The sequence below is a fragment of the Lepidochelys kempii genome, chromosome 15 (genome assembly GCF_965140285.1).
Source record: "Lepidochelys kempii isolate rLepKem1 chromosome 15, rLepKem1.hap1, whole genome shotgun sequence".
NCBI lineage: Eukaryota > Metazoa > Chordata > Testudines > Cheloniidae > Lepidochelys > Lepidochelys kempii.
Genome location: NC_136394.1, coordinates 13,131,033 through 13,143,040, shown reverse-complemented (window position 1 = coordinate 13,143,040; position 12,008 = coordinate 13,131,033). Strand labels below are relative to the sequence as shown.

The 12,008-nt window shown below is 47.6% G+C and overlaps 2 protein-coding genes across 4 annotated transcripts; one reads left to right on the top strand and one right to left on the bottom strand.

Moving 5' to 3' along the window:
• Positions 1–5,220: 5,220 nt before the first annotated feature.
• Positions 5,221–7,437, bottom strand: LOC140899000 (uncharacterized). The gene is made up of 2 exons (XM_073313712.2): positions 6,454–7,437; positions 5,221–5,866 (listed from the first exon to the last, which is right to left on the bottom strand). Exons 1-2 carry the CDS (start codon positions 7,034–7,036, stop codon positions 5,325–5,327), a joined length of 1,125 nt encoding a protein of 374 aa, XP_073169813.1. The 5' UTR covers positions 7,037–7,437; the 3' UTR covers positions 5,221–5,324.
• Positions 7,438–7,927: 490 nt separating this feature from the next.
• On the top strand, positions 7,928–10,489 carry LOC144929485 (uncharacterized). Of its 3 annotated transcripts, none has more exons than XM_078848961.1 (2): positions 7,928–8,563; positions 9,236–10,489. In XM_078848961.1, exons 1-2 carry the CDS (start codon positions 8,517–8,519, stop codon positions 9,783–9,785), a joined length of 597 nt encoding a protein of 198 aa, XP_078705087.1. In that variant the 5' UTR covers positions 7,928–8,516; the 3' UTR covers positions 9,786–10,489. The 3 variants fall into 3 exon arrangements, with proteins under 3 accessions (XP_078705087.1, XP_078705089.1, XP_078705088.1); XM_078848963.1 differs by having other exon boundaries at positions 7,929–8,495; positions 9,175–10,488; XM_078848962.1 differs by having other exon boundaries at positions 7,930–8,563; positions 9,175–10,488.
• Positions 10,490–12,008: the final 1,519 nt, after the last annotated feature.

Here is a 12,008-nt window from a genome sequence, read left to right as displayed (position 1 = left end):
TTTACACAATGTGCATGACAATCAAGTTGGGCTATTTCCTGCACAAATCCAGGTTTTCTCACATCCCCCCCACCCCCATACACACACAAACTCACTCTCCTGCTGGTAATAGCTCATCCAAACTGACCACTCTTCAAGTTAAAATCCAAGTTAAACCAGAACATCGGGGGGGGGGGGGTAGGAAAAAACAAGAGGAAACAGGCTACCTTGCATAATGACTTAGCCACTCCAAGTCTCTATTTAAGCCTAAATTAATAGTATCCAATTTGCAAATGAATTCCAATTCAGCAGTTTCTCGCTGGAGTCTGGATTTGAAGTTTTTTTGTTTTAAGATAGCGACCTTCATGTCTGTGATTGCGTGACCAGAGAGATTGAAGTGTTCTCTGACTGGTTTATGAATGTTATAATTCTTGACATCTGATTTGTGTCCATTTATTCTTTTACGTAGAGATTGTCCAGTTTGACCAATGTACATGGCAGAGGGGCATTGCTGGCACATGATGGCATATATCACATTGGTGGATGTGCAGGTGAACGAGCCTCTGATAGTGTGGCTGATGTTATTAGGCCCTGTGATGGTGTCCCCTGAATAGATATGTGGGCACAATTGGCAACGGGCTTTGTTGCAAGGATAAGTTCCTGGGTTAGTGGTTCTGTTGTGTGGTATGTGGTTGTTGGTGAGTATTTGCTTCAGGTTGCGGGGCTGTCTGTAGCTAGCTTTTAAGACTTATGTAAGGTGTCTAAGTACCACATGATAGTCTGATTTAAAAATTAGCAAAATATAGTAGCAATAAAGAACATGTTAAATGGATTAAAAACTGGCTAAGTAGCAGGTGTTTTTATGGAAGATATGCTTTAATCAAACGCAAAACACTAGGCTCAGTGCAAGGATAACTGGGAGAGATTCTCTGGCCTGTGTTATAGAGGAGATCAGGCTAGATGATCTAATGATCCCTTCTGACCTTAAACTCTATGAATCTATGATTAAAATTAACATTGATGCAATATTTAAAATCTCATTAGTCTAATTTAGAAAGAGATATAAATGGAACGTAATTGTAACATAGGCCATGATCCTGCCAATACTCATGCTCATAAGCAATTTTACACAAGTGAGTAGTCCCAGTGAGTTTAATGGGACTACTCACATGTGTAAAATTACTTAATATGTGCATAAATGTTTGCAGGAGTAGGGACGTAATTATCACACCATTTGATGTCTCTCTAGCTCTTTCCATTCTGTGACTTTTTTTAGCCACAAAGGTCACTGAAATGTAGTCACCTCTGAAGGCAGGGCACCAGCTGGTAAACAACACACTCCACAGCAGTGTGGGAAGAGGTTATATTTGGTCAGCAACACCAGGGCAAACCCCTTCTTTGAATGGGGAGGAGACATATCCTCCTGAATATGGCCTAATGCTGTCAGTGACCAAATTGGGCATGGGGAAAGATGGTAGTATAGGTGACTATGCCAGATTTCCATTTGCTACTGCTACCATTTTAAAAACAGGAGGTGAAAACCATCCATCCCTTCTCCCCCAGCCCTGCAGTTCAAGTACTGATTGTAAATGAACCTGAGAGCTGAGCTTGCTTCAGTGCACTGAGGGTATGTCTACACTACGAAATTAGGTCAAATTTATAGAAGTCGGTTTTTTAGAAATCGGTTTTATATATTCGAGTGTGTGTGTCCCCACAGAAAATGCTCTAAGTGCATTAACTCGGCGGAGCGCTTCCACAGTACTGACGCTAGCGTCGACTTCCGGAGCGTTGCACTGTGGGTAGCTATCCCACAGTTCCCGCAGTCTCCGCTGCCCATTGGAATTCTGGGTTGATATCCCAATGCCTGATGGGGCTAAAACATTGTCGCGGGTGGTTCTGGGTACATATCGTCAGGCCCCCGTTCCCTCCCTCCCTCCGTGAAAGCAAGGGCAGACAATCATTTCGCGCCTTTTTTCCTGAGTTACCTGTGCAGACGCCATACCACGGCAAGCATGGAGCCCGCTCAGGTAACCGTCACCCTATGTCTCCTGGGTGCTGGCAGACGCGGTACGGCATTGCTACACAGTAGCAGCAACCCCTTGCCTTGTGGCAGCAGACGGTACAGTACGACTGGTAGCCGTCATTGTCATGTCTGAGGTGCTCCTGGTCGCCTCTGTGAGGTCGATCAGGAGCGCCTGGGCAGACATGGGCGCAGGGACTAAATTTGGAGTGACTTGAGCAGGTCATTCTCTTTAGTCCTGCAGTCAGTCCTATTGAACCGTCTTATGGTGAGCGGGCAGGCGATACGGACTGCTAGCAGACATACTGTACCATCTTCTGCCGAGCAGCCATGAGATGTGGATGGCATGCAGTCCTTCTGCACCGTCTGCTGCCAGCCAAAGATGTAAAAGATAGATGGAGTGGATCAAAACAAGAAATAGACCAGATTTGCTTCCCCCCCTCCCCTGTCTAGGGGACTCATTCTTCTAAATCACACTGCAGTCACTTACAGAGAAGGTGCAGCGAGGTAAATCTAGCCATGTATCAATCAGAGGCCAGGCTAACCTTCTTGTTCCAATAACGACAATAACTTAGGTGCACCATTTCTTATTGGAACCCTCCGTGAAGTCCTGCCTGAAATACTCCTTGATGTAAAGCCACCCCCTTTGTTGATTTTAGCTCCCTGAAGCCAACCCTGTAAGCGCCCCTCCCAGCGTCAGAGCAATGGCAAACAATCGGGCATCTGAGAGTGCTGTCCAGAGCACTCACAATGGAGCACTCTGATGGGGCTAAAACATTGTCGCGGGTGGTTCTGGGTACGTGTCGTCAGGCCCCCGTTCCCTCCCTCCCTCCGTGAAAGCAAGGGCAGACAATCGTTTCGCGCCTTTTTTCATGAGTTACCTGTGCAGACACCATACCACGGCAAGCATGGAGCCAGCTCAGGTAACCGTCACCCTATGTCTCCTGGGTGCTGGCAGACGCGGTACGGCTTTGCTGCACAGTAGCAGCAACCCATTGCCTTCTGGCAGCAGACGGTGCAATACGACTGGTAGTCGTCCTCGTCGTGTCCGAGGTGCTCCTGGCCACGTCGGCTGGGAGCGCCTGGGCAGACATGGGCGCAGGGACTAAATTTGGAGTGACTTGACCAGGTCATTCTCTTTAGTCCTGCAGTCCTATTGAACCGTCTTATGGTGAGCGGGCAGGCGATACGGACTGCTAGCAGTCGTACTGTACCATCTTCTGCCAGGCAGGCAAGAGATGAGGATTGCTAGCAGTTGTAGTGTACCATCTTATGCCAGGCAGGCAAGAGATGAAGATGGCTAGCAGTTGTACTGTACCATCTTCTGCCAAGCAGCCATGAGATGTGGATGGCATGCAGTCCTTCTGCACCGTCTGCTGCCAGCCAAAGATGTAAAAGATAGATGGAGTGGGTCAGAACAAGAAATAGACCAGATTTGTTTTGTACTCATTTTCCTCCTCCCCTGTCTAGATCACACTGCAGTCACTCACAGAGAAGGTGCAGCGAGGTAAATCTAGCCATGTATCAATCAGAGGCCAGGCTAACCTCCTTGTTCCAATAACAACGATAACTTAGGTGCACCATTTCTTATTGGAACCCTCCGTGCAGTCCTGCCTGAAATACTCCTTGATGTACAGGCACACCCTTTGTTGATTTTAGCTCCCTGAAGCCAACCCTGTAAGCCGTGTCGTCAGTCGCCCCTCCCTCCGTCAGAGCAACGGCAGACAATCATTCCGCGCCTTTTTTCTGTGCGGACGCCATACCAAGGCAAGCATGGAGGCCGCTGAGCTCATTTTGGCAATTAGGAGCACATCAACCACCACACGCATTATCCAGCAGTATATGCAGCACCAGAACATGGCAACGCGATACCGGGCGAGGAGGCGACGTCAGCGCGGTCCCGTGAGTGATCAGGACATGGACACAGATTTCTCTGAAAGCATGGGCCCTGACAATGCATGCATCATGGTGCTAATGGGGCAGGTTCATGCTGTGGAACGCCGATTCTGGGCTCGGGAAACAAGCACAGACTGGTGGGACCGCATAGTGTTGCAGGTCTGGGACGATTCCCAGTGGCTGCGAAACTTTCGCATGCGTAAGGGCACTTTCATGGAACTTTGTGACTTGCTTTCCCCTGCCCTGAAGCGCATGAATACCAGGATGAGAGCAGCCCTCACAGTTGAGAAGTGAGTGGCGATAGCCCTGTGGAAGCTTGCAACGCCAGACAGCTACCGGTCAGTTGGGAATCAATTTGGAGTGGGCAAATCTACTGTGGGGGCTGCTGTTATGCAAGTAGCTCACGCAATCAAAGATCTGCTGATATCAAGGGTAGTGACCCTGGGAAATGTGCAGGTCATAGTGGATGGCTTTGCTGCAATGGGATTCCCTAACTGTGGTGGGGCTATAGACGGAACCCATATCCCTATCTTGGCACCGGAGCACCAAGCCGCCGAGTACATAAACCGCAAGGGGTACTTTTCGATAGTGCTGCAAGCTCTGGTGGATCACAAGGGACGTTTCACCAACATCAACGTGGGATGGCCGGGAAAGGTGCATGATGCTCGCATCTTCAGGAACTCTGGTCTGTTTCAAAAGCTGCAGGAAGGGACTTTATTCCCAGACCAGAAAATAACTGTTGGGGATGTTGAAATGCCTATATGTATCCTTGGGGACCCAGCCTACCCCTTAATGCCATGGCTCATGAAGCCTTACACAGGCAGCCTGGACAGTAGTCAGGAGCTGTTCAACTACAGGCTGAGCAAGTGCAGAATGGTGGTAGAATGTGCATTTGGACGTTTAAAGGCGCGCTGGCGCAGTTTACTGACTCGCTTAGACCTCAGCGAAACCAATATTCCCACTGTTATTACTGCTTGCTGTGTGCTCCGTAATATCTGTGAGAGTAAGGGGGAGACGTTTATGGCGGGGTGGGAGGCTGAGGCAAATTGCCTAGCTGCTGGTTACGCGCAGCCAGACACCAGGGCGGTTAGAAGAGCACAGGAGGGCGCGGTACGCATCAGAGAAGCTTTGAAAACCAGTTTCATGACTGGCCAAGCTATGGTGTGAAAGTTCTGTTTGTTTCTCCTTGATGAAACCCCCCGTCCCTTGGTTCACTCTACTTCCCTGTAAGCTAACCACCCTCCCCTCCTCCCTTTAATCATCGCTTGCAGAGGCAATAAAGTCATTGCTGCTTCACAGTCATGCATTCGTTATTCATTCATCACACAAATAGGGAGATGACTACCAAGGTATCCCAGGAGGGGTGGTGGAGGAGGGAAGGAAAATGCCACACAGCACTTTAAGCACAGCACTTTAAAAGTTTACAACTTTAAAATTTATTGAATGACAGCCTTCTTTTTTTGGGGCAATCCTCTGTGGTGGAGTGGCTGGTTGGCCGGAGGCCCCCCCACCGCGTTCTTGGGCGTCTGGGTGTGGAGGCTATGGAACTTGGGGAGGAGGGCGGTTGGTTACAGAGGGGCTGCAGTGGCAGTCTGTGCTCCAGCTGCCTTTGCTGCAGCTCAACCATACACTGGAGCATTCTGGTTTGGTCCTGCAGCAGCCTCAGCATTGAATCCTGCCTCCTCTCATCACGCTGCCGCCACATTTGAGCTTCAGCCCTCTCTTCAGCCCGCCACTTACTCTCTTCAGCCCGCCACTTACTCTCTTCAGCCCTCCACCTTTCCTCCCGGTCATTTTCTGCTTTCCTGCACTCTGACATTATTTGCCTCCACGCATTCGTCTGTGCTCTGTCAGTGTGGGAGGACAGCATGAGCTCGGAGAACATTTCATCGCGAGTGCGTTTTTTTTTCTTTCTAAGCTTCACTAGCCTCTGGGAAGGAGAAGATCCTGTGATCATTGAAACACATGCAGCTGGTGGAGAAAAAAAAAGGGACAGCGGTATTTAAAAAGACACATTTTATAAAACAGTCGCTACACTCTTTCAGGGTAAACCTTGCTGTTAACATTACATACATAGCACATGTGCTTTCGTTACAAGGTCACATTTTGCCTCCTCCCACCGCGTGACTACCCCCTCAACCTTCCCCCCTCCCTGTGGCTAACAGCGGGGAACATTTCTGTTCAGCCACAGGCAAACAGCCCAGCAGGAACGGGCACCTCTGAGTGTCCCTGAAGAAAAGCACTCTATTTCAACCAGGTGACCATGAATTATATCTCACTCTCCTGAGGATAACACAGAGAGATAAAGAACGGATTTTGGTTGAATGCCAGCAAACATACACTGCAATGCTTTGTTCTACAGTGATTCCTGAGTACGTGTTACTGGCCTGGAGTGGTAAAGTGTCCTACCATGAAGGACGAAATAAGGCTGCCCTCCCCAGAAACCTTTTGCAAAGGCTTTAGGACTACATCTAGGAGAACCGCAAATGCCAGGGCAAAGTAATCCTTTCACATGCTTGCTTTTAAACCATGTATAGCATTTTAAAAGTTACACTCACCAGAGGTCCCTTCTCCGCCTGCTGGGTCCAGGAGGCAGCCTTGGGTGGGTTCGGGGGGTACTGGCTCCAGGTCTAGGGTGAGAAACAGTTCCTGGCTGTCGGGAAAACCGGTTTCTCCGCTTGCTTGCTGTGAGCTATCTACAACCTCCTCCTCATCATCATCTTCTTCGTCCCCAAAACCTGCTTCCGTATTGCCTCCATCTCCATTGAAGGAGTCAAACAACACGGCTGGGGTAGTGGTGGCTGAACCCCCTAAAATGGCATGCAGCTCATCATAGAAGCGGCATGTTTGGGGCTCTGACCCAGAGCGGCTGTTCGCCTCTCTGGTTTTCTGGTAGGCTTGCCTCAGCTCCTTCAGTTTCACGCGGCACTGCTTCGGGTCCCTGTTATGGCCTCTGTCCTTCATGCCCTGGGAGATTTTCACAAAGGTTTTGGCATTTCGAAAACTGGAACGGAGTTCTGATAGCACGGATTCCTCTCCCCAAACAGCGATCAGATCCCGTACCTCCCGTTCGGTCCATGCTGGAGCTCTTTTGCGATTCTGGGACTCCATCATGGTCACCTGTGCTGATGAGCTCTGCATGGTCACCTGCAGCTTGCCACGCTGGCCAAACAGGAAATGAGATTCTAAAGTTTGCGGTTCTTTTCCTGTCTACCTGGCCAGTGCATCTGAGTTGAGAGTGCTGTGCAGAGCGGTCATAATGGAGCACTCTGGGATAGCTCCCGGAGGCCAATACCATCGAATTGTGTCCACAGTACCCCAAATTCGAGCCGGGAACGTCGATTTAAGCGCTAATCCACTTGTCAGGGGTGGAGTAAGGAAATCGATTTTAAGAGCCCTTTAAGTCGAAATAAAGGGCTTCACTGTGTGGACGGGTGCAGGTTTAAATCGATTTAACGTTGCTAAATTCGACCTAAAGTCCTAGTGTAGACCAGGGCTGAGACTCTGAAAACAAAATCAGAATGAGGGAGATGCTGCTTCCACAGGTATGTTTATAAAGGGAGAAATTGTTTCTAATCTGGTGGTGCGGAAACAGTTGCTCTCATTAGTGGAAGTCAAGAGCCACATTGGTATCCACCAGAGAAAAAACGAAAGGTGGGTACAAAAACTGGAAGTGAATGTGAGAAAAATACAGTAGTAACTGAAATCATAGATTAGTAAAAATTTTAGTCTAAGGAGGAGATTTTTCTCAAATATGTGGAGGCAAAAGGCCAATCAGCATCTAAAAAAACAGCTAATGAAAAGGCAGCAAAATAGAATAACTAAAGAAAGTAACAACTGTACAGTACTGGCTGTTTCCCAACCTCTGACAGCCCCAGGTAGAACTCTTTTTTTATCTTCCATGTTCTGTGGACAGTTTCACATGTCTGAGGCAGACCTGTCAATCTGTTGTTCTTATTCCTTTTCTTTTTTACGTCTTATGTTTCACATTGTACATTTCATTCAGAAACATCAGTTATTTTCATAAAAAGAAAAGGAGGACTTGTGGCACCTTAGAGACTAACAAATTTATTAGAGCATAAGCTTTCGTGAGCTACAGCACTCAAACTGGTCATGGGATGATAAGAGGCTGCTTTGGTATAGACAAGCGTGTGATTGAATATAAGTGTTCATGCTACATTTCAAATAAATGGAAATTTTCTCATCAATTATATAAAAATAAAAATTCCTAGATTGATGGAAGGATATTTTTCATTTTATAGTAATGCATTTGAAAGTGGAGATTACTAGTGGTTGAGTGTGAAAGCTTTCTTTAAGGTTATTTCCTCTTGGTGGTGATAAAGAGCTACAGTAGAATCTCAAAAAAAGAAAAGTTTCAGAGTAGCAGCCCTGTTAGTCTCTATTCGCAAAAAGAAAAGGAGTTCTTGTGGCACCGTAGAGACTAACAAATTTATTAGAGCATAAGCTTTCGTGAGCTACAGCCCACTTCATCAGAGTTACGAACACCAGAAATATGAACTGACTAGTCAATCGCACACCCCATTTGGAACCAGATGTACACAGTCAGGCAGCAGCAGAGATGGGGAGGGAGGAAATAAAAGCAAGTACAGTATTGTGTTAAATGTATGCTGCTTTAAAAAAGGAAAAGTTTAAACATTTTTTGACAAGGTGAGGAAACTGTCTGTGCTTGTTTCATTTAAATTAAGGTGGTTAAAAGCAGCATTTCTCTTCTGCATAGTAAAGTTTCAAAGCTATGTTAAGTCAATGTTCAGCTGTAAACTTTTGAAAGAACAACCATAATGTTTTGTTCAGAGTTGTGAACATTTCAGTGTTATGGACAACCTCCATTCCCAAGGTGTTTGTAACTCTGAGGTTCTACTGTATCTTCATAGTTTCATCTGGAGGAGTGGGGATTTCCCTAAGGCCCCCCCAAAAAAATTTCCCTAACACCCCGCCGGTTACACACAGTGTTGCCAATTTAAATTGAAACATTAATACACACTTTAAAAGCATATACAGTATATGAGAAAATACTTGTACCTGAGAAAGCATAATGGGTTTGAAAAGTATGAAGAAAGACTAGCTTCCTCATGCAGCTGTTATTTATGACAATGTCAGTATATTTGGTTTGGCTATATTGGCCTACCTAATAATTTCAAATTATGATTTGTAAGCAAGGTCTGACTGAGCTCTCCCCTGGCAGCTACTGATGACTCAGTGGTGGGTGGAAAGGCTTCAGGACCAGACTGTATTTACATGAACTCACCTACTCTGCCTAGGTATCCAGCAGACAGAGCTGTGCTGCCCAAGTGTTCAATTTTGGCTGATGCTGGGTTACAGATCACTGTCTGAGGACAACACCATCATCACCCCGAGCGCAAGGGGCATGCTGGAGAGCACCCTGAAGGCAGCCATCCACTCGCTGTACATAGAAGCCTTGAAGCGTAAGTCGGACCAGGGAAAAGCCTTCGAACTGACCAGCAAGTGGGACGCCAGCAACCACTTCCTCACCAGGGGCGGCTTCGCCGACTGGTGGTACGTCCACCGTGCCCGGCTCAACTGCATCCCGTTCAACAGAGCCGTCCGCCACGGGAACCGAGACAAGCGTTGCAGGAAGTGCAGCTACTCCAACGAGACCCTTCCCCACGTCCTGTGCAGCTGCAAGCCCCACTCCAGAGCCTGGCAGCTGCGCCACAATGCCATCCAGAACCGCCTGGTGAAAGCCATCGCACCGTGCCTGGGGGCGGTCACCGTGAACTGCGCCATCCCCGGTACCGACAGCCCGCTGCGACCCGACGTGGTCATCACCAACGAGGCCCAGAAAAAGATCATCCTCATTGACATCACAGTCCCCTTCGAGAACAGGACCCTGGCCTTCCGAGAAGCCTGAGCTCGGAAACGGGAAAAATATGCCTCTCTGGCCGACACCCTGAGAGCGAAGGGCTACGAGGTGCAGCTAGATGCCCTGATCGTCGGAGCCCTGGGCACTTGGGACCTCTGCAACGAGCATGTGCTGCAAACCTGCGGGATCGGTAGACACTACGCATGGCTCATGCGGCGCCTCATGGTCTCGGACACCATCCGATGGTCCAGGGACATCTACATAGAGCACATCACCGGCCACCGACAGTACCAGGAGGAGTGAGCTGGTACGACATTGTGCATCCACTGTGGGAAAGGGACTGAGAGGCTTTCCCCATTGGACCGTATGAACTAGAACCATAAACCCACTGAACATTAAATCCCACCAAATGAGGGTAGACCCATCCACACCATCGTATCCGCTCACTATACTCTGCACCTGAACGTAGCCGTTATATGGATAACTTACCCCCATATCTCAATGTCTGTACTCTGACCGGTTAAACTTTTACCCCCGGTCGGGGAGATTGCAGATTATTATGTAATCCTTACTCCATCAGCTCCTAAACCGAATTTCGCACGCCTTGATAATCTGTACCTTATTCCCTGACAACCAGAAACCTCTATGCTTGAACTCTGTACCGTTTTTTATTTCAACATTATCTTAATAAAATTATTAAATGTGGGGGTCATGAAATGTTGTTATCCTTATTGTATGAGTAAAGGGCAGCAGACCTGTACTCAGCCTGCCTGAATGAGGGGGTCTTCCTCAGTACTTAGTTTGTGCTAGCGCTTGCCAGGGCCAAGCCCCAGCACCTCTAGGCTTGTCAGTTCATAGCCCTGGGACCCCTGGGCTTGTCACATCAGTTATGAAAGTAACAAACTTGTTTGAGCCCCGGCAGCAGTTTCATTACAAATTAAGCACTGGTCATCCTCAACTTCACTTGCTGAGCAGGAGGTTTGGATGCCAGATCCTAGTGAAAAGAGAGAGGGTGGGATACAGGTGTTTTGCTGTGGGGTGGGCTCTGCCTAAGAGTCACAGGCACTATTTGACCTGCTCCTCTCTCCTGTTTAGAGATAGCTGATTAGGCTCCATAGAGAGTCTTTTGGTTGGTTAAGTGGCCACTGGAGCTGAAATCACTGATAATCAGTTCTAACTGCTTAGACCTGCTGTGGGACAGTGTTTCTGTGGAAGAGGCTGCCCAGCCTGTACTAGCAGCGAGGTTCCCCCACTGAGAGCTAAAATCACTGAGAGCCGGTGGAACCTCGAGAGACTGACTCACAGAGGTCACAGTGGCAGGTGGCAGCAGAAGGTGACAGTGCAGGGCCATTGGGATGGAGTGGTAGAGTGAACAGTGGCATGAAAAACAACAGCAGCCAGAGCATATGTTTTAATGACTTTGCTCCAGAATACTAGATTTGTGACTGGGAAACTTGTATAAATATATATTTCCTAGTAGGCCAAGATTTTTAAAATGCATGATTTGCCCAGGTCGTTATCTCACATCATCGCTATCTCAAGAGGTCGTTGTCTTGGGGAGTTTCTGTACTAAACTTTTTTATTATAATTATTTTTTATGTAAGAACGCCATATTGGGTCAGATCAATGGTCCATCTAGCCCAGCCTCCTGTCTTCCGACAGTGAATGTTCCAGGTGCTTCAGAGGGAATGAACAGAACAGGTAATCATTAAGTGATCCACCCCCGTTGTCCACTCCCAGCTTCTGGCAGACAGAGGCCAGGGATACTTGGAACAAGGTGCTGCATCTCTGCCCATCCTGGCTAATAGCTATTGATGAACCTAACCTCCATGAACTTATCTAGTTCTTTTTTGAACCCTGTTATAATTTTGGCCTTCACAACATCCCTGGCAAAAAGTTCCACGGGTGACTGTGCGTTGTGTGAAGAAATACTTCCTTTTGTTTGTTTTAAACTTGCTGCCTATTAATTTCATTGGGTCACCCCTAGTTCTTGTGTTAAGTGAAGGGGTAAATGACACTTCCTTATTCATTTTCTCCACATCAGTCAAGATTTTATAAGCCTCTATCATATCCCCTCTTAGTTGTCTCTTTTCCAAGCTGAAAAGTCCCAGTCTTTTTAATCTCTCCTCATATGGAATCTGTTCCCTACCCCTAATAGTTTTTGTTTCCCTTTTCTGTCCCTTTTCCAATTCCAATATATCTTTTTTGAGATGTGGTGACCAGAACTGCACGCAGTATTCAAGGTGTGGGCTTACCATGGATTTATATAGT

Excerpts from the sequence above, each read along its gene's own strand:
- LOC140899000 (XM_073313712.2), bottom strand. The coding sequence starts at position 7,036 with ATGCAGAGCTCATCAGCACAGGTGACCATGATGGAGTCCCAGAATCGC. Across the intron at positions 5,867-6,453 it reads AGGCGGAGAAGGGACCTCTG|CTGCATGTGTTTCAATGATC; the intron begins GTGAGTGTAACT and ends TTTCTCCACCAG.
- LOC144929485 (XM_078848961.1), top strand. The coding sequence starts at position 8,517 with ATGTATGCTGCTTTAAAAAAGGAAAAGTTTAAACATTTTTTGACAAG. Across the intron at positions 8,564-9,235 it reads TTTAAACATTTTTTGACAAG|ATCACTGTCTGAGGACAACA; the intron begins GTGAGGAAACTG and ends GCTGGGTTACAG.